At 39.8% G+C, this 23380-nt stretch overlaps 2 protein-coding genes across 6 annotated transcripts; one reads left to right on the top strand and one right to left on the bottom strand.

Annotated features, from left to right (window-relative positions):
* Positions 1-789: 789 nt before the first annotated feature.
* sez6l2 (seizure related 6 homolog (mouse)-like 2) lies at positions 790-17839 on the bottom strand. 2 transcript variants are annotated; one of them, XM_026165313.1, is made up of 19 exons: positions 17697-17839; positions 16889-16956; positions 16576-16704; positions 16262-16477; positions 12314-12447; positions 11807-11999; positions 10523-10708; positions 10220-10403; positions 8971-9134; positions 8251-8445; positions 6721-6859; positions 5097-5293; positions 4553-4747; positions 3576-3770; positions 3267-3458; positions 3052-3093; positions 2708-2825; positions 2472-2583; positions 790-2065 (listed from the first exon to the last, which is right to left on the bottom strand). In XM_026165313.1, the coding sequence occupies exons 2-19, from the start codon at positions 16941-16943 to the stop codon at positions 2036-2038; spliced, it is 2676 nt and encodes an 891-aa protein (XP_026021098.1). In that variant the 5' UTR covers positions 16944-16956; positions 17697-17839; the 3' UTR covers positions 790-2035. The 2 variants fall into 2 exon arrangements, with proteins under 2 accessions (XP_026021098.1, XP_026021099.1); XM_026165314.1 differs by having other exon boundaries at positions 3052-3090; positions 17697-17838.
* A 100-nt stretch (positions 17840-17939) lies between these two features.
* On the top strand, positions 17940-22978 carry asphd1 (aspartate beta-hydroxylase domain containing 1). 4 transcript variants are annotated; one of them, XM_026165318.1, is made up of 6 exons: positions 17940-18003; positions 19073-19544; positions 19678-19884; positions 21040-21247; positions 21893-22006; positions 22234-22978. In XM_026165318.1, exons 2-6 carry the CDS (start codon positions 19092-19094, stop codon positions 22332-22334), a joined length of 1083 nt encoding a protein of 360 aa, XP_026021103.1. In that variant the 5' UTR covers positions 17940-18003; positions 19073-19091; the 3' UTR covers positions 22335-22978. The 4 variants fall into 4 exon arrangements, with proteins under 4 accessions (XP_026021103.1, XP_026021100.1, XP_026021101.1 ...); XM_026165315.1 differs by having other exon boundaries at positions 22225-22978; XM_026165316.1 differs by having other exon boundaries at positions 17946-18034; positions 22225-22978.
* Positions 22979-23380: the final 402 nt, after the last annotated feature.

Genomic DNA, 23380 nt, shown 5'->3' with positions numbered 1-23380 from the left:
ACTGCCTGTAAGTGTTTGGTTAGTGGATGGAATGATTGTTTTAAAGATGTCTGTATTAATCTCTTTAACCTGGGCCAGTGACCAGCATTTGTTACACTGCAAATAACGGGTCTAAAATATAGGTATGCTCATAAACATGATTATGGTACTTGGAACACTGATATATATCAAAAGGGAAGTACAATGCGTGTTCACTGGACACTGACAACTGGGTCTGACTCAGAGTTTCAGGTCTTCCTACAATGTAAAACATTCACATTAACAAATTCAGATCTATAGTTTTATTTTTCACAGACTATAACACCACATTCTCCTCTCTCCAGGAGTTGCAATGCAACTCAGAGACAGTGACAGGCCACTTCAAGTTGCACACTATGTACAAACATACCACAACCTGAGGGACGAAAAATTACAATGACAGACTTACAAAGCTTACATGCTGTATATGTATAATTAATGTGGATAAATCCAGTGTTAAAATAATCACATAATTGTTTTTGTGTATTGACATACTTTTCAATATGGCTTATCTTATAAGTCAAGAACATGACCAATTTTAAATGAATAACCCATAAAATTAATATCACTATTTCAAGACAATTTCTATATTAAAATAATGAAATTTAATGAAACTGGTGAAAGCTAAAGTATTGGAAAGCTTTATATTGTGTTTCTCAGTTAAAAACTTAAGTTGTATTTCTTACTAATATGATTAATAGACTTCAACATTTGTGTATGTGTAAATGTGTTGTGATCACAAGCAAATAACTGCACATTTCTACAAGCTGACACCATTCAACAGAGACTTTATTTCCAGTTCAGCAAATAATTTACTGCCTTCCAAAGAGTGTATTCATATATGAAGCAAAGAAATGCTACTGATGATAAGAGAATAATTAAATCTACAAAGATCAGAAACAGTCTCCAAGATCCTTTCATTTGGCACAGTGAATGAGACTACATTCACTTTTCAAACAATCATTTGTAAATCAACACATAATGCATCACAGCAAGCAGCCAGATTTGTAATTGTTTTTATCAACATAGTGCATACAACATCAAATTTGATAACAATGATAGCTGTCAGTAACTATAATGGTAATGGAAAGATTGAGCATAAGCAATATAATTTACAATCAGTGCATGCTCTAAGCATAATGACATTCATGTCCTCACCTTTTTCTTACACGTCATGTCGTGTGGCGTCGGGTGATGATGCACTCGAGAAACAGCGAAGAATAAAATAAACACTGCCTTTGTAAACACTATTTCAACAACAGATGAAACACTTAGAGACATTAAATAATTTAACATTATATTTTGGCACTGAATTTTCATTATATGTATATAATGAAAATATATAACCTCCCGCCACCATGTATAAGTGTGTGTATATATATCTGTATACGAGGCTTATATATTTATAAACCTCAGTCACTATTAAGTCAGATATTTACATTCATTTTGTGTGTGTGTGTGTGTGTGCACGCACGTGTGTATGTTTTGCACACACGAAGAAAAAGTAAAGAAGAGAAAATCACTTTTTTTCCGGGATAAAATCAAACAATTCTTTCCCTGTACTGTAATGATGTACGAACCGCTTTAAAAATACAAGAGAAACACAGGATGTATTATGATCTCAACTTTTGATTGTTACAAATAAAGTATTGCCAAGTTCTTTAATGTTTGGCCTCATTCTGCTTTTACTAACTAGACAAATCCATTTCCCTTTACCCTTCCCCGCTCTCCAGCTCTACTCTCGCTTTTTTGTTTTTCTTTGTTGACAATTTCTTACCCTTTATAAGGCACCGGTCCTAATGATACAGGATGAAATAGGACTCACATTTGGCAGACCACCACATCAGTGCAGAAAATCAGAAGAAATCATATCCAAGGTGAATAAACCAGATATTACAGTGATGGTAAAACAGAAACATAATCCAGACTTTAAAAGGGGGAGTGAGACCTTATAATACAGAGGAATTTGTCTTCCCAAAGAATTGAATCATTCGGTGGTTTCAAGACCCTTTCTCCACTAAATGGACACTTCGTACTCCCGCGTATCCTGTCGTCAAAGTAAAAAACAGAGGACCAACTTTAATGTTGGATATGGTGTTGACATATCCTCACTGGACACTTTATTAGGTACAACTTACATTTAGCATACTTTGCTTTTAATAAGTGGTTATTTCAGTTACTGTCACCTCTCTATTAGACCAGAGCTATTTTGGTGATGCTCGGCTTTAACTTCAGCAGGTACTCTTGACCATGTCTGCTTGCCTAAATGTAGTTGTGCTGCAATATGATTACCTGATTCAATACTTGTGTTATCTAGCAGCTGAACATCTGTACCTAATAAAGTGGCCGGTGAGCATGCACCTTGAATGCACAAATAAAATAGTCATTCAGTCAGATCTCTATTAAAATCAAGTGGAATAAATAATGTTAAGCAGCACCTTCCGTGTACTTACCCCTGCTTCATAAAGGGGGTTGTTGAAGTCTGACTCGACTGTGATGGGACTGTAGGAGTGCGTGTGAGAAAGAGACTTCCAGAAGTGTGGCTTCCATTCTAGTCTGCAGATGCTGTGAAAGACAAAATGCAACCACCTCCTTGAACTATTCAGCGCACAGGTCATTAGGAACTGAGGTGGAGAACATTTGGAAATCAGTGTTGTAGTGTCTACACTGCAGATGTGGAAATACTTACTTTGTGTAGTACATGTAAATTCCTCCAATGAGGAGGATGACCAGGATGATTGGCAGAATTATTGCCAAAGCAATGTTCTCACTCAGGATCTGATGGGATGGCTGGAATGACTGGGAAACTGCACACCAATCAAAAGTGTTACATTAGTTTTTGGTTTGGTTATGAGCCTAAACTGTCAAACACAACAAAAATAAGGTGCTAAATCACCACATTTATATGTTATATTTATCAAATCAAAAAAATACCAGGTGCAATTGCATTTAAAATTAAAATCCCATATGTATTTGTTTTAAAGAGCATGTTTAAACGATGTATTTAAGAGAGAGAAAAACAAAACAAATTACCTTCTAACTTGTGATCATCCAATAGCTCCTCATATGCCACTTCAAAATAAGAAAGAGATAAAATATCATATTTTTAAACGTTCAGGAGCTCAATGCTATATTTTTATATAGTTCACAAAATAATTGCAGGTAACTAATAATTTATAAAGTCTGAATCTAGTCAGTTTAATCTTAATACAACGTTTAAAATAAAGATCCATAGTGGTGAGCTTCACCTTTGCAAAAGGGCGGCGGGCTGTTCCACTGAGATGGATGACCGGGAACACAGCTGATGATGACCTCACCGATAAGTTCGTAGCCCTCATAACAGAAGAATCGCAGAGTTTCTCCAGCTTGGTAGGTGTGCTTGTAAAGAGTTTGGTAACCATTGTCGGGGACTCCAGGGTTTGGACATGGGTCATATTTTACTGTTCGCGGCACACAAAACACACAGAGGACAGTCACGTACGTGCAGCTGATTCAAAACATGCAGAAATAAGCTTCATAAACAGACGAGGTCAGCTGAGTGCAGGAAGGGCACTTACAGACACACTTTGGGCTGCGGTCGCTCCATTTGGGGGTACCAGTGTCTCGTCCGTAGCAGGAGATTTGGCTGGGACCTTCCAGCTGATAACCCTGGTTACAGGAGAAACGAACCACTGTACCAACGGCAAAGCCTGTTTCGGGGCGCACGGAGCGTGCTCCGTTTACCACCTCTCCTGGGTCAGGGCACTGCTGTACTGTAGGGGGCAAAATTAGATTTATAAACTACTGGACACAAACAATATGAGGTTATTATATATGACTATGCTACAGTATATTTCTAACTAACTAGGCAGCTGATTCTCTTTCTTGTGACAGTACTTTCTTTGAGTATATGACATGTTTTGGACTCAACTCGAGTCCAAAGCAGATGTAAAATTTAAAGGTGAGCTCAGAGGTCAAATGTGACTTATTTTAAATATTTAATTTAAATATTGTCAACGTACAGAAAGTATTCAACGTATACTTTCTATACGTTGACAATACACACCATATTGTAAAAATAATAGTTCCTAAGTTTTGCCAAATCTTGACTACTAAATGACTGAGTTGACCTTGAAGACCTTTCTGGATATAAGCCAAATTTAAATAGATTTTTAACATGATTCTACATCTTTTTAAAAAAATCAGAATTCATTCAAAACCTTTCAAGCTACCATGCTCTTCATATGACTCTTCAGGTGAAAGCTTACAACCACATGTAACAAAGTGTCAAACCATTTCTTAAAAATAACATTTTTTTCCATAAAATTAGGACTACACCCTGGTAAAGATAAACGTTCTTCTAAAACCATCTACACTATTAAAAGAGCTCCAATAGTGGAAAACTGTTAGGAGAAGGGAAGAAAAGGGAAAAGGACTTTTAAGAACCTTCAGAGAAAATCCTGGAAATGCTCTGCGAGTGATGAACTACAAACAGTTTGCATAATCTGGGTTCTCCCTCAGAGGGCTTGGCTCTTTTTCACACTGTTCGTCTTACCCTTAACGCAGGTAGGCGGACTGCTGCTCCAGGACAGGTCCCACTGGCAGGTGATTACGTCAGAGCCGCTGATGTCATACCCCGGCTGGCACTGATAGGTCAGCACGCTGCCTCTCACGGGGGAGGAGTGGGATGAGCTGATCCAGCCAAACTCAATATTAGGAAGGGTAGGGCAGGTGTCATTAGGTTCGACCTCTTCATAACACAGACAGAGGAGCAATTCAGTGACAGAAACAAAAGCAGCTGTTTGAAATCTGTTTCCTGCTGGCAGCAGCCCTCATTCAATTCAACTCAGTTCAACTCAATTCAGTTTTATTTATACAGAACCAAATCACAACAACACTCACCTCAAGGTGCTTTTAATTGTAAGGTAAAGACCCCACAATAATCCAACTAGATGACTGCTTGTAAGCAAGCACTTGGCAACAGTGGGAATAAAAAACTCCCCTTTAACAGGAAGACACCTCTGGCAGAACCAGCTCTTCATATTGACCTTCTCCATATTGTATTGTGTACTTTTACAGTCATCAATTAGTGCACTTACCACGATAATGAATGAGGAATCCCTGACTCAGGATGAAGCTGGAGTCGTCCAGATCGCTCTGAAACTGGATGGCAACCTCAGACCCCCCTGAAACAACCTGGAAACGCTCTTTGGACCCCAGGTACTGGCCGATCACGTGGGACGTGAGATCACGCCCATCAAAAATGGTCAGCACATCAGTGTGACGGATATTTAAACTACGGAGTGAAGAGAAGAATAACAGGAGAAATAAGCTTTTTTATGTGTTGTATTCTTTTTTTCTAATACATATGTTTTTTCTTGTTTGTTTGCTGCTTTATTTTTAATGTTTTAAAACAATTTTCACATGTACCATGGATACAAAGTGTAACTTGAATTAAAATATAAACATGATCATGATTAAAGACAACAGTAGAAAACCAAGACCTGTGGGACATTCGTGACGTGAATTTGATGCTGATTAAATGATTTTTCTCTAATACTCATTTAATTTATTGTCAGTTCAGTGTGCTGTGTGCTGTAACTCTATTACTTTAAGGGAGAAATTAAATTAAGCACATTTATTAAACTACAATTACCGCTTTGTGCTTGTGTGCCTGAGCCAACACACCAAGGTACAGTTCATATTAATGATTCCAGTATGAAGAATAATTGGAGTTGTTCCTCATCTGAGTTAAGAGCCTAGGGAAAGAGGACGCTGTTTGCTGTATGGACTGTGAAGCCTCCTGAAGCAATTCTTTGATTTGTGATATAAGGTTATATAAATAAATTTGATTTGATTTGATTTAATTATAAAATGGAGTCTTTCTGTCCCTGTGCTCATGTAGGTTTCCTTCAGGTACTCTGGTTTCCTCAAGCAGTTAGTTAACTGCAGTTAACAGCTAATTCTTAATGGGCCTTATATGTGGATATGAGTGTGTGTGGCTGCCTCTCTGTGCCAGCCCTGTGATGGATTAGGGACATGTCCAGGGTGCACCCAAGCAGCAGCCTCTAAGGCTAAAAAAATAAAGTCACTGCAGAAGCTGGTTTTATTTTCGACTTCTCACCTGAGGGTGACTCCAAAATATGAGTCATTTCCCAGTGATTCCCATGTTCAAATGTTCAGCTAAACAGCATTTTGGCCTCTGTGGATAGACTACTAAAGCTTAAAGTTAGGGGCGCAGCTGCTTTGACTGACAGGTGTGCTGACACGAGCAGCTGTAGCCAATAGCTGGTGCCTTTTGGGGCATTTTTAATGAAACGCCTGTCAAACAACATATCCTGCTGCTGTACACATTGTTTAAGAGTGACTGTGTTTTAGTATCTATTATTTAAAAATGTCAAAGAAATCCCCCCCTGATGTTCCTGAGATATAGTGTTTATAAGAAGCAGATGAATGGATGTCTATATTTTCTTTTACTGAAAAAAATATGTCTCGGAGACATAGTTCAACAGCATGTGGAGATTTTTATATACTGTAAATAATTAGAAGCTAATCTAGAAGTTTAAAACATCTAAGATTGAAGATACTAACCTGCCTGAGATTGGGTGGACATTTTTAAAATATTGAATAATTAAACTCTATAGTACATAAAGCATCATGCGGTCTAATTTATTTTTAAAATGCATTCCAAATACTAAAAAGAGACACAAATTAATCACTCACATCTGGACATCCAGTTCAATGCGTTTCTCCTCGTTACCATGGATTTGCCACACACAGTCTAAGCCCTTGGAGTAGCTCTGGGGCCAATCAGGAGACAGGATGGTTCCAGAGGGCTCGGTCAACTCCCCTCCGCACAAAGCTTATGGGGCAGAACAAAGGAGAGAAACTGAGGTGAGGATGCAGACTGGGAGACAGAGAATGATTAAATTGTAGCAAGGAAAAGTAGACATTAAAGAAATAAAAAGGAAATTGAGAAGACACAAAATATTAATTTGGAGAAAGGAAAAGAAATAAAATTAAACTTTAAAAAACATTTGCAGAAGCAGGCTAAGCACATGCTTTTGTAATCATTTTGTTCACTACACATACTATTATAAGAAGGCTTAATGCAAACTGTCATTAGCTTACTTTCAGTCTTTTAAGGAATGATGGCTTTGACACTATTACCTCATTACTTCACAGCAACTACAAATGTAATACAAACAGTTCAGAAAGTATGTCAGTAGGGAAGTGGCTACTCAGCAGCACTTCTATTTCAGTGTAAAGCTGCTTTCAGCTGCTCCCTCACTCTGGGTATCTCCACATATTTGATTTGCAAGGCACCGGATACCGCAATATTGTTTCTGACACAACCACAAAGGGATCTGTCTCCTCCCAAATTGAAAACATGCAGCGTTTTAGGCGAGTGTGTGAACGACTCCATGATGGAGTGCAGTTCTACCATTTCCCCTGTAAGAAAACGCTCAGTTTGTGCTAGTGCTGGCTTCACGTAAAATGCCAGCACTAGCTTCACCAAATCCGAGGCATTAAACTGTGTTGCTGCACAGACACACGTCCAACTATAGTTATGGAGGGAGTCCAAGCTTTCGTTCAATAAATGTGATAAAAAAAAGAAGATGCAGAATGAGACTTACCATCCTTCACACACACATACAGGATGGTAAGTCTACATTTGCAAATCTAATTCAGTGAGTGAAAAACAAGGATATGAAGACCTGGACTAAACAACCATAACTTTATAACAGGCACATGGATGCCAATCTCCTGACATTTCCTATTTCACCTTTCTGGATCAATATTTATACAACCTACTTCTTGGTTTCTGTAAGCAGAAATAAAACACAGCATTTGGCTTTCAGAATATGTCACGTTAACGCTTAGATAAAACTCTGGCACCTGTGTTTTCAGCCAGTCCCTGACCCGGTGCAAAATCTCTGCCAGTTTTAAATCTCATTTTTCACAGCATGCTGGCAGATCAGCAGATGACACAGTCAATGTGGCTACACATGACATCTCAAAGCTTCAGACGCTTATCTCTGCACAACTCGCCCTAACTATCAATGAATCAAAAAACATTTTCTTACGTCACGCTAAATAAGAAATAAACAACAATAAGTAAAGTTTATATTTTTGTTTCGAAAGATGCTTTACAGTATGAAAGGTTTAATATTATTATACTGAAAATCAGTAAACAGTGTCAACATTACCATCTTCTCTTGCAACATGAAACCGATGAATCCTTAAACGTACCTCTGCACACAGGTTCGCTGTCATTCCAGTGAGGGTTACTGGGATCGACGCACTCAATGGTCCCTGAACCTTGTTCCATGACAAAGCCTGGAGAACAGGTGAAGGTGACGGTGGTTCCCAGCTGATACGTGATGTCACTGCTGCTGAAGTTTCCATGAGGCATGTAGGGCTCCCAGCAGTGCTCATCATCGAAAGCTTAAAAAGGACGAAGGAAAAAGTAAACCACGTGTGCACATTTATAAAGATCACAGAGTGTTTCCTCGTCATGGCATTTGATATTCAGGGAGCTGTTCTCCTTCTAGATAAAATTAAGCAGCCATCCTCATTTGATTTATTGGGGAACTTTTCAGTTTCAAATCTTGGCTAGAAAAAAGCCCAGGTGTAAAAGGCTAAGAGTTTCAGCACTGAGCCGCTTCAAAGCCTTAAAGTAAATCCCACTGAAACGTGGGCAGACTAAGCATTCATGTGGCTCATTATGCATGTCTTTCCTGAATTATCAATAATTAACAAGGGAAAGGCTTTACTGAGATTTAACAAAATCTCCAAGAATCCATTTGCATGATTTCTGGCTTTTTTCTCAGGCACAATGCTGACCTGTGTACCATATATTTCACAGAAATTGGGTCAGAAGGATGCTCTACTCTGCTACCATCTTTTTGTTTTGCTGAACCCGGGAAATACCTAATGTAAGCAAAAAGGCTGCAGGCTCTCTCTGCTCACCCTCATATCGCAGCGCCAGCAGCAAAGGGATGGAAGAAGAATCAGCTGTGAGCTCCAGGTACAGTGTGGAGCTCTCGCTCAGCAACCCACGTTCTGGGACGTCATCCATATCTGAGTCAAAAAGCGTCGGAGCCAGGGAACTGTTTCCACTGCGCACAATTAACCTGAAAGCAACGAGCCACAAAGACGCCACAAAGGTTAGCAGGAATGCACAGGCTGAAGGCGGCTGAACAAGTCTTTTGCTTTGGCTACTTTTTTATTGCAAAGTGAAAGTGTGCTGCGAGAGACTTTGCCTAGTATTTTGAGAGATTTTAAAAATTATCTCTAAACATATAAATCTTCTCGCACAATGCAAGCACATGCACATTAGTCCGCCTGGTGACTGAACTGCTGTCTATCTCTGTGTTAGCCCTGTGATCGACTGTCGACCTCTCCATGGCGCCCTGCCACTCGCTCTATGACAGCTAACCCCCTGTGACCCTGAATCAGATAGAAAAACGGATGGATTGATGGATGGAGAGATGGATGGATGAATGACCTTCAGAGAACAAGCGTAGGCAAAATAAAAGGGAAAATAGCAAATTTCTAAAAAGTTTTTTTTTAAAATTATTATTGTATGAATCTGGGAGCTTTATCTATGACTTAAAATAGCAACTGAATATTAAAGTGAACCTGCTGATCTTATTTTCTGCCACACACATACTGTTACAGTGCTGGATGCTCATATTAAACAGGGCCAAAGTTTCAAATAATGATACCAGTGAATACAAAATGAATCCTCGTGATTCCAAAGCTCAGGCTTTAGACTGCATAAAACATTGGTTTCCAGTGTTTCTTTGATACTCTATATGGTAATGGCAAGCAAAGGATTTTGTTTGCAGAAGCATGAAGAGAGACAAACAAATCAAGAGAAAGTGGGCTTTTACAGAGACAGGAGCTTGTTTCAAACAGAGGACGAACTTAAAGGCTACACAAATGGCCAGCGTAAAATAAACAATAAGGAGTGTTTGTAACTATGAGAAAGCCAGTATAATTGAATCCTCGAAAAAAATATGAAGCTAGATACAAAGCACAGTTGGTAGTTTACTCCTACAATTGATATTGGAGAAAAACAAATGCTAAACACAAAAATGTAAAAAGAAAAAAGAAAAACTTGTTATCAGTGTTGTACTCAGTGATCTTTTTAAATCAGAGGGCATTCTTCATGTCATACTCTGCGATATGTGAAGTGGTTAAAACGCAGGCTTACTTATCATCATCTTCATCCAGTGCAATTCTCTCAAAGTGTAGGTGGAGTCTGTGTCCCTCTTTGGCTTCTATTAACCAGTGACAGCTCAGATTATTTCCATTGCTGTGGTTGCTTACTGATGGAGGCGGTGGGGACAGTATCCGTCCCACAGTCGCATTACGAATCCACCCTCCGCAAGACACGGCTGAGAGAAAATGAAATCCATTTAAATGAACTCAAAGCTGACCAGGTTTAAACCAACAGAGTTAGCAAAGAAGATGAGGCAGTGGGAAATTTAAAAGAAGTCTGAGTCAGTTCACTAACCAACACACTGAGGCTCAGGAGTGCTCCAGCGTGGCTGCGTCATGTTAACACAGGTCGCCACCTCATGCCCGCGGACTTGAAAACCTGGATCACAGTGGAAGTGTGCCTGACCTCCAGGATGGATGTCTGTCACTGTCACTCCACCGCCCTCAGGAGACATTGGGAATGGGCAGGACAGCAGGAAGGCTGTTGATGAAGGTTAACAGTTAAACTCTTTAGGGGTCGCCACAGCAGTTCCTCTTCCTCCATCTCACCCTATCCCTAGCATCCTACTCTGTCACACCAACTGTCTGCATGTCCTCCTCCACTACATTAAATCTTCCTCTTTTCCTCCTCCCTCGCAGCTCCATCTTAATCTCCATCATCTTTGTCCAATAATAATAATAATGTATACTTTATCGATACCCGTGGGGAAATTACTTGCTTTTCTCTGCATTTGACCCATTCACTCGGTGAAGTAGTGGGCAGCCACTAAGCAGGGGAGCAGTGTGTAGGGACGGTACCTTGCTCAGGCGTACCTCAGGGTAGCCGTTCGGTGGATTAGAACACCCGACCTTCCGATTATGGGGCGATCACTCTATCTACTGAGCTATCCCTACCCTACCAATATGTCCACTGCGTATGTCCAAACCAGTTAGCTAAACATGTAATGCAGATCTTTTTCCTCTATACTGTCTTTATTCTTTTACTTCTACTGTGTACGCTCTGCACATCTCTTATTCATAATTTTCTTCTGCCATTTACTCCAAACACATTCTAATAAGTCGTCCATCAGGTGGTGATCTTTAAGTCCTCAGATATCTGTTATGCTATCATCATCACGTAGCAGAATAGAAACAGAAACAGACAGAGATGTCCAAGGTGGCGCGACTGAGCAGGTGGCTGTCTCGTCACCTGCACAATTATCAGCTATCATCACTGGTGTTGCTTTTAACAAGATGCCACTGACACTTGGTATTCACCTTGAATCTTTTCATTCATTTTAATCAAAAGCGTAAAGCTCAGAGTTTCCTGGCTAAACAAGGCAGGCTTTAGAGAATAAGCGATGCACATGAAAATGTGCAGGTGAGACATTCTCATTTTAAAACTCAAAGGACAGTGACTAAATTAAAACCTGCAAATTAAAGTGAGAGAAACATCTACCATGCTTCTGTGGTTTCACTGTGTATTTATGAAGCTTTTTATTCCAGCCACATAACACTTTACCACATTAATGTTACTAAATAAAGGTAGATAGAAAGAAATAAAAATGTTCTGCTTATCTTATGAAAGAGGTTGAGTTACCTTGATAGTGGAGGCTGAACATGCCATGGTTGGTCTGACGCAGACTGCGATAGTGGATGTAAACCTGATTGGTTGTACTACGAATCACCTGACCCTGTTTCATCAGGGTCTCATTGGCTAACAGCTCTGGTCCTGATCTGCCGTATCCCATGATTGTTAGAGACTCATCCTTGGAAAGGTTAGCCTTTCTCACCTGGGGGAAAAAAGAGGACACCTCTTTTGTCTGCTGTCGTTATATAAACTTTCCTGGTAGCTTAGCAGCTCATGAAGTGAATCTGCTGACATACTATACAACCTAAACTAACTCACGATTGTCTGTACAATGTTTGCAAATGCTGCACTTACAAAAAGAAAAGCTGAGTCATGGAGTCTAAATTAAACATAACAAACACTTTCTGACAAATTTATCAACAGCAGCATGTTGGGCTTTTTTTTTTTTTTTTTTTTTTACAATAAACTGCTTAAAAATAGCTGGTTAAGATGTTTATGAATTTTAATGCACATTACCTGAATTTCCACTCCGTAACCTGCGTACACAGTAATGCTGTAGGTGCACTCCAAGGGGGAATAAGATGAAGATGTTGTGGGATCTGGAGACTCAACAACATCCTCCATGGCTAATAAAGTAGCGTTGCATTGAACTGTAAAACAAGAGGGACAGAGCAGGTGAAGAAGTAGGAAAAGTCTATGATTCAGAAAAGCTGTAGCAAACTTATATACAGGTTTTATACTATCTGCATTTTCTTTCTCAACTGGTATCTTCACAGCTAGTGAAAGCATTCTTTGATCATGACTTATTGTCAGTATCCCAGAGGATGCAGTGTGTGTCGACTGATTAGCCTGATAGAGTCTAGATGCGACCTTGTTGCACTCCAGTAACCTGCGTTTTGGAGGAGAACTGCAGAGTGACTTCTGTAAGTGAAAATGAGAGAAGTTCCAGCATCTTAAGATCTTTTATCAAACTGCAACTCCGATGCCTGAAATGAGCAGCCATATGGTTATCAATAAAAATTTAAATGTGTGCAGAGACCAACGGGATTGCTTAGTTTATAAATGTGGTGCTGGGTGTTTATGATTGCAAGGGTCTGCTTTAATGAAAATTAAATTTCTAATTTGGTAAAAGGTGATTACAAAAGCACTTTAATCCCACACAAAGGGAAAATACTCCTCTTCTTAAGATGTAAAATGTGAGTCTGAAAGTAGGCGAAATGGATGATAAGGTGGTGCAAGTTATCAGCAACAGTACATCAGCTGGTTTAGTAAATATTAACTGACATTAATAACAAATGCAGTGAAGCACTGGCTTGGGTGACACATAATATGCTGGTTTCCCTTGGCTTAAATAATTTTATTGACTGACAAAAACCGCTGCTACGCATCAGTAAAATCAAATTACTGACGACCACTTACACAGAAATGATCTCTGGGGAGGAAACAGGCTTCACAATCTATTTGGCAAAGACTGAACAGAAACAAAGAAGGGGTTGCTCGCTGGGTAAAGGACTATAAAAACCCCACTAAAAAGACGGCATGTGGTTTTTGGCACCTTGTTTAATGCAGCCATCCTTATGTAGCCTCACACTTAATGTAATGTGATTCTCAACTCTTAGCAAGAAAGCGACGGTTTTGGGAAGGTCACTTCTGAAATACATGCGTTACAAATTACTAGTTTAAAGTGCAAATAATAGTGATTCATTTAAAAATGAATCTAATTATTACAGTGACTTATTTAATTTAGTTACTCTTTGATTACTTTTCTGACAAATGTTTCGAACTGAGCAGGAAAGTTGTAGGCGGCAGCTGAAGCCCACTAAAAGGTATTCCCGTCGGACTATACAGCAACCTGATTTGTCGACTGTTTGCAGGGATGGCATACTCAGGTTAATTACAGCTATGCACATTCAAATGGAGCCCCTTTTGAATGTAATCATATATTTTTCTTAGTAACATTTATTCTAAAACTGAAACATCTCCAATTACTCGCCAACACCAGAAAGCAAATAAGCCCATTACCCAGAAAGCTCAAATGTGCGATAATGTTGCAATAAGCAATGAACATGTTTGACACCTTTGCCAGGCTCCTCGAGAGATGTTTGACAGAAGGCTGAAATCCCAATTAACACTAAAGACCCAATAAAACCCCGAGAGGAAGCAGGTGACAAACACACTCTCTCTTTGTGTCTTTCACACACACAAAAACACACGTCTCACAGATTGTTCATCTTCTGTGACATTTCTCTTCCCACATATGGTGTAAATCAGCTGACCTCCCTCCTTCAGCTCAATCAAATTTCCAAACTCTTGTTTGTGCTGTTGCTGTATGAATCTCATCCATCTCCAATAAGAGTCTCACGGGCACCGGAGCCCACAGAAGTGCATTTCTGACTATCATTTGCACAGGATGTTGGTGCACTCTTCACCATCCTGTATCAGCATGCTTGCCATGAGACAACGATTTCTTACAGGTGCTGTTACCAGTATTTCAAGGTTCACGGTTGCTTTTTTCAGTTATTTCCATGCTCACCAATTACTTTTTATTGCATTTATTTATTTTTTGCATCAACAATGAGAAGATAAACAGTAGAATTAGACTTCATTATTAACACTAGTCTGGTTACAGTGAACACAGTCAACACCAATAACCTCCTTCTAGATGCAAGTCCCCTTTGTATACTATAAAGAATAATTCTCAAAGTACTTTGTACCGACGTAAACATTTAGAGGTTTTTTTTTCAGTGCAATTAAACTGACTTGCTAAGCATAAACTGTTTTTGTGGAGTTATTAAACAAAACTAATATTAAAATGTTAAGCTACTTTCAGCTGCTCCCTTATTCACAAGGGTTCACCATAGAGAGCAGATATTTGGCAGCTTTTTACATCAGCTGCCTTTCCTGATACAGCCCAAAGGACTTGTGACTCCTAAGCATCAAACTGTGGCTCTTTCACTTTTCTGGCAACTGTGTAAACCACTAAGGAGCCACTAAGTTTATTTTGCGTGTAAGTCTCAATGAGGCTTGTCTGGGAAGTTCCCTGTGAGCCGCAAAAAAAGAATGGAAATCAGCTAAAATATCATGTATGCTCCTTCACACTGAGTTGCTCTATGTTTGCTACATTACGCTTACAGTTTAATTGCTCAGGCTGAGTGTTATTTGCCTTCGTGTCAGAATAGAGAAACTGTGACACTGTGAGTGTGGAGCTTCACTGAGGTGGGCACTATCCCTGCGATGGCACAAACAGGAGTGTGTGTTAAATGTTTATCATATCATCTAATGCATGCCAAAAGTGAGTAACTAAACAATTTAAATACCAAAAAATGACTTATTTAATTTGCAGTGTGCAGGTTTCACATCTTATTTTTTTTCAAAGAATCACAGATCCAGTCAACAAGGTCTCTGTTATCCTCTGTGAATGACATAATTATATATTTTTTAGAAGGGGCACTTCCTGGATTCAACCCATTTCTATTTGAGGTGCTTAAATAAAAAAAAAAGTCAAGGCACTCCCTGTGCAAAATAAAGCTAAATTTAAGCCTAAATCTACCTTCCTTACTTCAAAATAAAGGCATTTTGATTTTATTTTTAAACCTGAGTGCCTTTTTACAATATTCAAGCTTATTTTTTATTAGTTTGAATCATCAGTGTACATCAAAAAAGGAGCTAAGTGGAGGAAAATCTTTGTCCAGGATTCAATTAGGAACAGGCTAAGAGCATCTCTCCAGATTTTGAGACAGAGGATGAACAGCCTGTTTATCCAGCTTTTCTTCACTGTCATTCATTCCTATACTAACCATCAGATACAAAGATACACAAGCCCTTGGAAGGCATATTATTGATAGATCTGGCTAAAAAACCCCGTCTGAAAACAATCTGGGCTGGTAAACCAATCTGTTTTTGCTTTGCTTTGGGATTACTGAAGAGCGACAGAGACAACAGGTGGCCCCACTCTCAACATCAAACAGGTAAGTAGGAGTACACTTCATCAGCCTCTTCTCAAGTATTCAGTGTATACACTCATTCCTTTGTGTCACGAATCCTGAAATGTAGAAACAAAGGAAGCACAGTATTGCTGCAGGAATTAGACCACAAACATGCACAGATGTCTGCACTGACTGCACTTCTATTGTTACTGAAAATGGAAAAATATTCTCTCTTTAGCACTAAGCTAAAATTCCTTATATATAAAAAAATCTATGGATCTGAATATGTGTCATAGCATTACTTTACATTATCATTAGTTAAATGCAAAAGTTTAAGCATGAACATTGAGTCACTAAAGACTGTTTAAAAAAAACAAAAAGTATGTTTACATTTACCTTGTGTGGCAAAATCTTCTTGAAAGTGAAGCAGGGAAGTTGAAGTTGTGATTGGATTCAGTAGAAACTTGCAGTTGCTGTGGATCATCACATCGCAAAACAAACAAGACTCAGGGGAGGGAAGATGGGAAAACACAATTACCTGGCATGTGCATTGTGGTTATGGTGGTTGTGGTAATCAGAGTGGTAGTTGTCTCCTCCTCTATGGGTAGCGGGGACATGGTATTCCTCGATCCCTTTTGGCTAGCAGCTGAAGAGGAGCTTAAAGCTGTTGTCAGCAGCCCTGGTGACATGGCAGTGGCTGTTGACTCAGTCTGCCCCATCCTGGGTGCAGCCTGAGTCGGATTGGTGGTGGTACCTGCAGAGTCCAAGAGTTTGATTAAATGTGTGTCATTTCCAATGTACAATTACTATAGCTGCATTAATTAAACTATATAAAGAGCATTATTAGTGTACCTGTGTCTGCAGAAGCACGTCCCAAGTATTCCTTACTCTGCAGGGCAGCATGGATCATGTCGCCCAGTGGGTAGGAGTCTGGGGGGGATGTTGGGGGTGTATCAGGCTCAGGAGTCATAAAGCTCATCCCTGGAAGAGGCACAAAGTTAGTTTTTGTTGTTGTTGTTGTTGCTGCTGCTGCTATTTACAGCAAAAGGGAGAAAAGACATTATTTTTCCTAAATATGCAAGAAATAAAATATCTCAGTCCACCATGTGTCTGCTGTAACAACACACATTTAAGACCACATACACACACAAACATAGACTGTTACCTGAAACTAGGTGGATCACTGTGACAGACAGCGTCACAAGGCGAGTGAACCCCATGGTTATGGATGACCTGGGAAGGTTAAAATGAACGGATCGATTAGTAAACTGTCATGTGATCATGTAATTAGGCGGCTGCATTTTGTAGGTTACTGTAATGATTATTATTAGCTTATGATGGCTGCAGGAGGCTTATTCCGCAGGAGTGGTAATGAATAACAAATTGTTAATCACAGCAAATTCGGTCGCAATTCAGCACATGTTTACATCACAGGCCACTCGGATCGGAACATCACCGCGATACCGTAAAATCTCATCTCAAAAGCCATTTCGTTTTATAAAGCGTAGAAGCGTAAATGTCTATTTATTAAAGGCTGTTGTTACAGGTGTTGATGTGGAGAAGAAATAAACCAGGTAGGCCCACACGTCGCACAAGGTATAAGGTTAAATATTCAGCCTTCCCTCTGCATTTTCTCATTCAAATCTGCAACAACATGCCGAAAATGCGCTATTCCAAAAAAGCGAGCGAGCCTGTGATCGCTGCTTGCCCAATTTGAACATGATACCTGTTCACAGCAATGTGTGAAAAAAAGAGGAAAAAAGGAAAAAAAATAACCTCCTCTTGCTATTCGAGGCGTTTCCTTTGGTGAAAATGCCAGCTTGGTGTGTGACAAAATGATGGGGCTCTGCGAGGCAGCTTCTCTCGCACCTCCCTCGGCCCTCTTTTGTGCGGAGGACGATTTTTGACACCAGTCATCTCTACCGTGAGACCAGCAACCATCTCAGCAGCGCTTAAACGTGCCTACCACTTACCTTTGTCTTCCAGGCGGCGTTTAAGTATTCTTTATCCTGGCAAGTATCCTGTTGCTTTAGGCCGAAATACGGCGGGCTTTGCGCTGGTGAGATGCCCCTGGCTGGTTACCGTGTGGTTGACGCATTCGGCTATGATGTGAGGGCATTTGCGTTGAAGCGCCAGGTGCACCCTAGCGGCGAAATGCTGTAACTGCAGAGCGCCGCGAAGCTCCCCACCACATTTTGTCTGTCAGCGGTGGAGGAGCTGTCCACCGACGCGGTGCTGAAGTGCGTCCCGACACAGCGCTGCGTTGTAGCCTTTATCAAGGTAATCTGACAGGGACGGGAAAAGCGGCACGGTAAATAGTGTATGTTTATTCATTTAAAGGCCTGCATGTGTCGTACCGTGTGCATGGCGAACATTTTCAGCCGCCGATTCTTGGAATGGGTGGATGTTTGCTCCAACATGGAACACGGGCAGTAAACAAGCCAGCCGAGCTGTGGGGGCTGGTGCAGAGGAAAAAAACAAAAAACAAAAAAACAAAAAACCAAAAATGTATGCTGAAGCATGCGCAAATCATGAAACACATTTATGGTGTACGTCTGTGCTGCAGCACGGGGTGCTTCCACTACATGTGAGGGCTAAACGAATGTGCAGAAATATGACCAAACCCCGACACTTTGTTTACTGAATCTTCTAAAGACACACACACACACACACACACACACACACACACACACACACACGCGCGCGCGCGCGCGCGTATATACCCCAAAAGCCAAATGCAACAGTTGCACTAGTCATGCAATACTAATATTTTAACTAATGGATAAATATTGAAACATAACATAAAACTGTTTCAAAAGTTCCGTGAATTCAAAGTAAAAGCTAAACTTTGCAGTCACAAGACCTAGCCTGCAGTGAAATCCACAGCTAGTTTGGGTCACAGATCAGGTCTTATGTAACACCATGTCAGCCTCCAACTTAAAAAAAAAAAAAAAAAGGGGGGGGGGGGGGGGGTAAGTGACCCAGTGATCCAAAGCTACATGTCCACTCTCAAGTCCACTCTGACATCGACCTCAATCCCCATGGCGCTGAACGGGGATTACGATAAAGAAAATAGGTTGGGCAAGGACGGTCTTTTGTTTGCTTTGGACTGCAAGAAAAACAGAACTGTGGGAAAAATCTTGTTGTTTTGTTCCATAAATTAAAAAAAAAATACACGAATCCACTTTAATTAAAAACATAACCATGCAAAAAGTGCAAGTAAAAAGTACAAGTGTGATGGCATCTGTAAAACTCCTTAAATTCATAAAAGAAGTAAAGTAGCAATAGAACTTTGCCAAATTACACATGTTGTATTATCTCTCAGTCTGTTTCTATTTTATTATTTCAGTGTCTCCCAAAATTAAAGGATGCACTGGTCAATGAACACGCTTCCCTTGACTCCGTATATGGAGTTGGGTGTACAATCACTGAGCGGCCTTCTGTGGACTCTACTGCTTTTGTTTCTTTGGCACTGTTATCGGATGGGCTCCGATCTGCCAATCCCAGGCCATGCGCATGCTGGAAAGCTCAAGTCAAGCTCAAGGAGGTCCATGATGTCCCGTAGCGGTAGCTGTATTGGAACAAAGTGCAGTGCACGATCCAAGCTGTCCAGGAGCGATCAAATTAGTCCCTTTATTTCCATGGAAACAGTGGAAGACGATGAGCAGGGACAGGGCTACCTCACCCCAGTGCTGAGTCATGCCTTGTTCCCTGCCCAGGCATCTGCAGAAGCCAAGAAGTTGTACACAGCCCTGCAGCAGTATGCCAAACGCTACAGTTGGGTGGGCATGGGCCGCATTCATAAGGGCCTCCGCGAGCAGGTATGCTTCCAAGTGGACTGCAAGAGTTGTTCCACAATGGTTTAAGATTTACAGCTGCATTCTTGAAGCCAAAAAAACCAAAAGAAAACTCTGCCAAGAAATAATCACAGCTTTTTCATTTGTCTCACTTTAGGTCAGACTGAATGATCACTCTGCTATACAGAAGCCTCATCTCTTCTTTCTGCCAGATGTTCCAAGTGTGCCTTTCTTCCCACGTGACGCTCATCGACATGACATTGAAGTCTTGGAAGCCAACTACCCTGCGATCTTGGCTGAATTCCAGGCTGTTTACCAGAAGGGCATTGACTCAAAATTAGGCTGGACCTGTGTAGGACCAAAGGTATGCAATAAAATCCTTCAGGCCAACTGGGAGAAAGTGATATAATGCACCATCCAAAAATAATTATCTGTCATTCAAAATACCATGGAATGAACTTGGTAAGTCCTGGAAATCTACTACACTTCCTGAGATATATTTTAGTATGATGGCATTTTTCTGATTATTCATTATTTTTTCACTGTTTTTTTCTTTTTTTTGGCTCATAATGTACAGTTGTGGTCTCTAGTTTACTCTCATCAAAGACATGAATGCCATGTTAATTTGGGACATTTAATGATTTATCTGAACTGTCCTTTTTCCAGGGTGCCATGTTTGTACAGCACACATGTTTAATGACTAAAAAAAACAAGAACTGGGTGCACAAGTTTGAATTTATTTTGGATCTTCTCTAATCCACAGCATAAAAAGTATGCTGACAGCCTCAGAGTAAAAGTGAAATTTGTTTAAATCAAGTTGCACATCAGTGCTTTTGATTGCCATTAACAAGCTTCTGACAAAATTCTGGCCAGATATTTGTCTATTCGTCTTGGTAGAATTGGTAGAGTAAATTTAAACAGTTTTTTCTGGCTTGGACCCAGTTTTGTGACTAAATTTCAGTCGAGTTCAAAGGTGTTGATTTTGGAGCAGGGAATTCTTTCTAGCTTGGCACCCTCTCAGTTCATGGCAATGTAAAACTGGCTTCATCTCATCTGAGGGTGGCAGTTTGTGCCTACTTGGCAAAGTGGTGACACATCTGCATAACTATTGTTCTGAGTATTGGTCAGTCAAGCTGTAGCTGGTTATTATCACCAATGAGAAGTCAATAGACCTGGACCTTGTCATGTTAAAGGGGATTACAGAAGCTTCAGCAACACGTATTAAAATATTAAAGTGAGTACTTGTATATATTTGAGCCCGTATGCATACTTTTGTGTGGATTAGATAAAATCCAAAATAAATTGAAATGTGTGGACCCAGTTCTTGTTTTCTAAAGCAATTAAAGATGTGTGCTGTAAAATCATCCCACCCTGGAAAAAGAACAGTTCCAAGAAATCATTAAAATCCCCAAATTACTGACTTCATGCCAACGATGAGTGGATGTAAGCTTGTGATTGGAACTGTTAGAAAAAAAAAGATCTGTATCAAATGTTAAACATGGACTTTTATCTTTTTCAGGGCCAAGCTGTGTTTCCTTTGTACAGCGCTGGTGTCTCTGTGGCAGGAAACTGCCGTGCCTGTCCCTGCACCTACCGGACACTTCTGTCTTTACGTACTTTTATAAACAGCAACTCATTGGGATCAGCAGGATTTTGGCTGCTGGGCCCTGGAGCAACTTTGGGAAGCACATATGGACCCACTAATACACGCCTGCGTTGTCATCTTGGTATGTAATGGACTTATAGTTATTGTGGATAATGGAATCTGTTTATTCTGTTGTAACTATCCACACTACACTAATACATGGATTTATCCTCCTCAACCTAATGACCTGTTTTTATGATATTTACATCAAAGTACACACACACACACACACACACACACACACACACACACACACACACACACACACACACATACACACACACACATACTGGTTTATCACCTGTAGGACTTGACTTCAGGGTATGTATATGTGTGTATTGCAGGAACTACCTCAAGTTATGTAAATTATTAGTTCATTATACATAATGCACTGTGCGAGCAAAAACAAAGCAGTATTATTGGATTTAAGATTAAAAAGGTGGAACTGTTTGGGTGCACATAATAAATTGTTGTCAGACTTCGCTGCACTATAGAGAAATAGAAGAAAAAACAGATTAAATACTAAACCATTGCATAATGTAATACTTCTCTGGTCAGGGTTGAGGTTCAGTTCCCTCTCGTCATTTTTGTAATGTGATCCATCTGGCTATAATCCTTGCTGCTTTAAATAAAAACAGGGTTGGAAGCCATGCCCTTTTAAGTAAAGGGGAAAGCATAATGCTGTGTTTTTAAAACCAAAGCTGAAAGACAGACGTCGCTGTTGTAGGTCTGCAGACTCCACCCCTGTGCGAGCTGGTGGTGGGAGGGGAGCCTCAGTGCTGGTCAGAAGGACACTGCCTCCTGGTTGATGACTCCTTCCTTCACACTGTCTCCCACAAGGGTCAGTGAGTCACAAATGGCTTTGACAAATGAATTAATTTGTGATCTATTAGCTTATTGCATTTATTAATTAACATATGACCAAATGTTAAGATGTAAAATGTGGTGGGTAATTAAAAAAAAAGATTCCTGATCAATTTTTATGAATTGTTTTAGATAAGTATAAACAGCTATTACATTTTTTAAATGCTAAAACTATATCTCCGTCTCCTTTGAAAGGCCCTCCAGATTCTAGACCCAGCGTCATTTTAAGTGTGGACCTTTGGCATCCAAATGTGGCTGCAGCAGAGAGACAAGCCCTGGACTTCATGTTCAGCCCTGAACTCTAAAATGTTTTTGTTTATCTGTGTACTTGTATACAACATGAAGAGATGCCTTACATTAGACCTGGTAGTCCTGCGACATGCATCTCATTCCAGTAAATTAACCGCTGTGTGAATCTGCCCCAAGAATTACACAAGCCATTAGCCATGCTTTCAAGTGCTGTTGGATTTAGGGTCTACACCGAGATTTACCACATGAATGCATTACATTGTTGTTATAGGCTGGATGCTAGGCTACAAACTAAGCATCACTTGAAAGCACAAAGAGCAGATCCAGTGTTAGCAACTTGGCATCATAACTTTATGCATGTGAAAACTACTGGAGTTTATTTTCAACTGTTGATGCATGTGCAGATATGCTATGGGAATGATTCAACCAGAAAAACTGTGAAAAAAAAAAGATAAATATTACAATTGTAATATAAAATGATTTTTATTTTCCAAAATTATTGCCAAAAATATTTTGACTAATATATACTGTGGTTCTTTCTTTCCCTACATACAGTCCTCTGTGTATGCTTGTATATTTCTATCTAGAAGTGCTTTCCTATAGTTTTGTTTATAACTGATTGCCCTGCAGTGGTTTACATATTATACAACATATAGTACTGTGCAAAAGTCTTGATCCATCTGTCAGTTCTTTATATTTTACTAGGAAAATGGGACGAAGGTGCAGTGATTTATTGAAACATATAAGAACACACATGATAATTCAGTACATAAGGAATTGTAAAAAATAGAAAATACAAAACAGAATTGTAAAATTATAATAAGCTTAAAATTCAATACTTAATATAAACATGTTTATTCTTTGTAATAATAATAATAATAATAATAATGATGATGATGATGATGATGTGTGGCTCAAAAACTTTTGCACAGTCCTATATGAGGCTTTTGTCAATGCTGTTTGGAAATCAAAAACCAAATAAATGATCAAACCATTATTGTCTTGCTATATATAATCAGTCGGTACCAAGGGGCCCAAATATCATCTGGATGGACGGATGTACAGATGGCAGTATGCATCTATGCTTTTATGCTGTTTACAA

Source organism: Astatotilapia calliptera, chromosome 4, assembly GCF_900246225.1.
Source record: "Astatotilapia calliptera chromosome 4, fAstCal1.2, whole genome shotgun sequence".
Taxonomy (NCBI): Eukaryota; Metazoa; Chordata; class Actinopteri; order Cichliformes; family Cichlidae; genus Astatotilapia; species Astatotilapia calliptera.
The sequence above is the reverse complement of the archived record's forward strand: the minus strand, read 5'-3'. Positions and strand labels throughout refer to the sequence as shown.

Excerpts from the sequence above, each read along its gene's own strand:
- asphd1 (XM_026165315.1), top strand. The coding sequence starts at position 19,092 with ATGCACTGGTCAATGAACACGCTTCCCTTGACTCCGTATATGGAGTTG. Across the intron at positions 19,885-21,039 it reads GGACCTGTGTAGGACCAAAG|GGCCAAGCTGTGTTTCCTTT; the intron begins GTATGCAATAAA and ends TATCTTTTTCAG. Across the intron at positions 21,248-21,892 it reads ACGCCTGCGTTGTCATCTTG|GTCTGCAGACTCCACCCCTG; the intron begins GTATGTAATGGA and ends TCGCTGTTGTAG.
- sez6l2 (XM_026165313.1), bottom strand. The coding sequence starts at position 16,943 with ATGGGGTTCACTCGCCTTGTGACGCTGTCTGTCACAGTGATCCACCTA. Across the intron at positions 12,000-12,313 it reads GTTACGGAGTGGAAATTCAG|GTGAGAAAGGCTAACCTTTC; the intron begins GTAATGTGCATT and ends TTTTTCCCCCAG. Across the intron at positions 9,135-10,219 it reads CTGGATGAAGATGATGATAA|GTTAATTGTGCGCAGTGGAA; the intron begins GTAAGCCTGCGT and ends CGTTGCTTTCAG.